General features: G+C 38.3%; 1 protein-coding gene across 1 annotated transcript; it reads right to left on the bottom strand.

The window, feature by feature from the left end:
• Positions 1-1,637: 1,637 nt before the first annotated feature.
• Positions 1,638-3,880, bottom strand: LOC121249484 (protein DETOXIFICATION 49-like). The gene is made up of 2 exons (XM_041148192.1): positions 3,385-3,880; positions 1,638-3,290 (listed from the first exon to the last, which is right to left on the bottom strand). The coding sequence occupies exons 1-2, from the start codon at positions 3,517-3,519 to the stop codon at positions 1,878-1,880; spliced, it is 1,548 nt and encodes a 515-aa protein (XP_041004126.1). The 5' UTR covers positions 3,520-3,880; the 3' UTR covers positions 1,638-1,877.
• Between the last annotated feature and the right edge of the window lie 1,369 nt (positions 3,881-5,249).

Raw genomic sequence — 5,249 nt, 5'->3', positions numbered from 1 at the left:
TGGTTTACTTCTTACTCAGCAACGCTACATTACCAGATGGTTTACTTCTTACTCAGCAACGCTACATTATTGATCTTCTACAGCGTGCAAGTATGTTAACTGCCAAGCCTATTTCCTGCCCCATGTCATCTCTTACCCCCACTCTCATTATTTACTAGAGATCCTTTTCATGACCCAACACTATATAAGAGCATTGTGGGGGGAATCCAATACCTCTCCATCACTCGCCCAGATCTAGCGTTCGTTGTTAATAAGGTCTGTCAATTCCTTCACAGACTAACCAATGTTCACTTGCAGACTGTCAAACGCATATTGCGTTACCTCATACACATCATTCATCATAGTCTCCTTCTCAGACGCTCACAGTCAACACAACTGATGGGATTCTCGGTTGTGGATTGGGCTGGCTGCCCTGATGACAGACGATCTACCAAAGGCTTTTGTGTATTCCTGCATCTTAATCTTCTCTCTTGGAGCGTTAAGAAACAACACACGGTGGCTCGCTCAAGTACTAAAGTTGAGTATCGCGCGCTTGCTAATTGCACTGCTGAATTGGTTTGGTTTCAATCCCTACTTCGTGAGCTTGGTGTTCCTACTGACAAGCTACCGATCTTGTGGTGTGATAACATTAGTGCCACCTACCTTAGTGTCAATCTTACCTTTCACGCACGTACTAAGCATATAGAACTTGACTTCCGTTTTGTTAGAGATAAAGTCACCTTTCGCAATCTTGATGTTTAGTTCTTATCAAGTAAGGTTCAGATCGCTGACATCTTCATCAAACCAATTGTTTCTACTCGGTTTCATTTCCTGAGTTCCAAGCTCAACCTACATGTTGTACCATTGAACTTGAGGGGAGTTGTTGAAACACTAAGCGATAAGGCAGAGCAAGGATCGGATAAGGATAAGCCCAACAACAAACAGATAAAAGTCAAGCTGATAAGAACAAAGATCAGCAACAACCTGATAGAATTCAAGCTTCCTAAATCTTAGCTTGCTAAATCTTACGTGATTGTAAGTATTTGTATATTTTAATGTTTATCAATACTTTGTATTCTACTCTATAAATATAATACAAATACTCTCATTTAAGGAGAGTTTCCAAAATAATATACTTTAGTTGTGTGTTCTATTACTCAAAACCAATAAAATCCTTGACGACCATGGTATACATATGCATGATATATACATATTTACATAATTAAATAAACATCTTATGTCATTGATCATTATGCGTTATAAATTTGGGGAATAAAAATAATGCCACAAAAACGGAAAATAAATTCTACACATGCATCGTAATACATATCATTTTTCATTCAGGAAAAAACTCCTTGCAGGTAATCAGTACAAATAATATAAATGGAAAAATTAAGTTGTCCCATTCCTTGACCGGAAATACATCATGTAGCCATGAAAAAACTCCTTGCAACATAATTCGATGCATGCATGCATTAATATTCCTTCCTAGCTAGCTAGAACTTCAAATGTATCAATTGCCAGATTCGGTACACAGATCGATCGAAGTGATAGTACTACGAACAATAATATATAGCAGAAACTCGAAAGGACCTAATTATAATTATAAGCAAGCATGAAGAAATTAAAACTACACTAATTTACCACAGAAATTGCATATGATTCATGCTAAATTAGGAGAAGGGAATGAACTGAGCAATACCTAATTCATGTCTTATTATATAAAACTCTTCCAAATTAAAGGAACTTCAAATTTACAAAACTCTTTAAGGGCTGGGGATCAGTAAACACACGAAAAAAAAGACCAACTATATATGAACTCTCTCTCTCTCTCTCTCTCTCTCTCTCTCTTCCATCCTATGGTAACTTAATTAACTGTGAACTTATGAGCGCTAATCCTAATTTAAGAGCATGACTGATAGTAAGCCCTCAAGGTCACCTTCATCATCACTGCGTGCTTCCACCACACAAGTACCAGTGAGTTTTTTGGCTCTGTCTACTAGTAGTGGCCAATCTGTTCTCATCAACACAACCACCATTACAGCAGCACACACAGCCTGGGCAGCTAGCAAGCCGAACCAAAGGCCTAACAATCCCATGTCCATCACGAAGCCCATGAAAACTGCCACCGGCAATCCGAAGCCGTAGAAAGACACCAGGTTGATGTTTGCTCCCAAACTTGGCCTTGCACTGCCCCTCAGCACCCCACAAACTGTGGTCTGCGGGCAGTTCCCGAGTTCACAGAGTCCCACCACCTGCATTGCCGCCGCCGTCAATGATAGTATCTCTTCATCGGTGGTGAAAATCCAACCCCAAGCGTTTCTCATGGTCATCATGAACAGCATGGCCGTGAGGCCGGTGAGAATGGCACATGAGAGTGCAACAATGGAGGATTTCTTCGCTTTGTTAGGCCGGTTTGCGCCTAGCTCATTGCCAACCCGCGTTGACACGGCTTGGTTCAATGCAATTGGGAAGTTGTAAACTAATGCAGTTGCCTGTATAAGAATTCCCATGGTGGCCACAGCCTCGGCCGCGTTTGCGAGGAGCCCTGAAAGTAGTATAATTATCTCGTACCACCACCACTCTAAGCACACGGAGATACAACTAGGGATGGCTTGGCCGAGAATTGGTTTCCAGTCCTTGAAGCATTGGCGTGACCAGCCTTGCCATGATTGCTTACAAGTGCCAGAAAAGCGTATGTAAAGCAAAAGCATGACAAGGAGATTTAGGTCTGTTAAGGCGCCGGCCAAGGCAATACTCCGAATGCCGAGATTGAGATGATGGACGATGAAAAAGTTTATGGGTGCGTGAAGAGTGAGAGAAAAAGCGGCGCTGAGCATGAGAGGGAGTGTTATATTTTGGCTTCTGAGGTAGATTTTGAGAGGGTTGATGAGGGACTGGAAGAGGAGGTCTGGGAGAGAAAACGCGAGATAGGTACTGGCAATGGATGAAATGGTCGGGTTTTGGCCCCAGAAGACAAGGATGGGTTCAAAGTTCAGCCACAATAATGAAATGGGTATGCAGACTAAACTGAGCATAATTATTGTGCGCTGGAGGGTTTGAGCCATGAGAGGCCATTGCTTGGCCCCGCAGGCTTGGGAAGATATCCCTTCCATGCCCAGCGCAAGGCCGGAAATGACAGAGCAACCGGAGATGTTAGCTACGCTGATTCCGAGAGAACCACCAGCTAATGTCTCCTTCCCTAATTTCCCCATGAAGAACATTGATATTATAGATTTACCGTAGATGAAGAGGCCTGTGATTATCATTGGAATGGCTATGATGTATAGCTGTTTGATCTCTTCAGCCACCTGAGAGACAGATTCAAGATTAAAACAACATGAATGCTAGGGTATAGAGAACATGCAGAGAAAACTACAAGACGGCTGGCGTCACAAAACTAACCTCTGAAAGACTGAGTCGAAAGTGTTGAGAATTTTGTTCATCGACACCTAATGATGCATCATTCTCTGCACATCCTTCCAACTTCGACGAATTGTAGTAAGATAATAATGGGGCTAAAGGCGCATCCTCGTACATCTTCGAAACGCAACAATTTCCACTCCAAATTGTTGTTGATAAAACTGTGTTTGAGAATACGTTTGCTTACAGGACAGCAAAAGAACGTGAAAAAAAAAATTTTGAGAAGATGACAAGCAAACTCGAAGAAGAGGAGATTTTTTCAGGAAATAAAGTTGGGACTTCCCTCCCTTTCACAATCTCCCTGCTACTCTATCTCAGACGTTTAGATAGTTCCAGAGTTTCAAGTCCCTTCTCTCTCTCTCTCCGTGGGTTGGTTAAGTTTATACTGGTGAAGAGATCGAAGACGATGTAAGGAGGTGGTCATGCGGGTTGTTCGTCATTTTCTGGGAGGGACTTCAGACAGTTGGTGGCAGTCTCTGCAAATGCCAAAGCATGTAAAGCTGTCACAAATCACAAAATCAGTACCAATACCCAAAACAGTGTGTTTGATGTCGGGTCGGGTCTTGATTCTGTATCAATGTTCTGCACGTGTGCTAGTGGACACTGCAACTCACCCACGTGCCTTCAAGGAAGAAATGCAGGGTTTCATACCATATACAGTGTGCTGCATTAGGAACAGAGTTCTGCAGAATGTATCAGACATTGAACTTTTCAGGGGTTGCGTGATTCGTGCTATTTATGAAGTGCAGAAGAACTTTATGCACAAAATAGTAACGAAACCTGGCATTTTGGCATATTACTGAGCGTGGGTTTGGATAAAGAGATGCACGAGATGATTTTAGATAAATGAAGTAAAATATTATTATAATATTATTTTTTAATATTATTATTATTTAAAAATTTTAAATTATTTATTATATTTTATATAATAATTTAAAAAAATTATAATAATAAAATAAAATAAGATGAATTAAGAGTATTTCTATATTTAAACAAGTCACATAAACGGTGCGCTTCATTTCTATTACAATCTAGTCTTGCTAGGAAATAGAATCTTAGAACTGTTCTGACGTGAGGATGGGGATTTTTCTTCCCAAATGGCAGAAGCGAAGCACTGAGATGTAAAAAATAGGGTTAATTATATTTTGTCCCTTCAAATATTCATTTAATTTATAATGTATCTTTGAAACTAATAATTACATCAAAGTGAATCCTCGAACTTTCAAAACTTACCAATCTCTTCTTCTATCTATCAACAACGTTAAATCTAAAAGAAATTTACTGTAAAGATATAATTTTCATTTAATTTATTACTATTAGCCATATAAAATAATAAATGCTATCAATTAATAATAAATCATTAATCATTAAATAGTTTTTTTATTAATTTATATATGGTTGATGAATATCAAATAATTTCATTGTGTACATAGATTATTCATACTTGCTTGCAACTAAAGTATCAAATAATTTTATATATGGTTAATGATGCATGATTTATTATTAATTGATAGCATATATTATTTTATATTTCATATGATCAATGATAATAAGTTAGATAAAAATTACATCTTTGTAGTGAATTTCTATTATATTTAACATTGCTGGTAGACAGAAAGGGTGATTGGTAAGTTTTGAAAATTCGAGGGTCTATTTTGATGCAATTATTAGTTTCGGAGACACATTGTGAATTGAATGAAAATTCAAGAGGATAAAGTATAATTAACCCTAAAAAAATATGAATAGCAAGACTAGATTATAAATTTTTTAAATATTTATATGTTAATTATTTTTAATATATAATGACTAGCTTCTACTGCAAATAATATGTTGACTGACCATCTTAT

This window comes from Juglans microcarpa x Juglans regia, chromosome 1D, assembly GCF_004785595.1.
Source record: "Juglans microcarpa x Juglans regia isolate MS1-56 chromosome 1D, Jm3101_v1.0, whole genome shotgun sequence".
NCBI classification, from domain to species: Eukaryota; Viridiplantae; Streptophyta; class Magnoliopsida; order Fagales; family Juglandaceae; genus Juglans; species Juglans microcarpa x Juglans regia.
The sequence above is the reverse complement of the archived record's forward strand: the minus strand, read 5'-3'. Positions and strand labels throughout refer to the sequence as shown.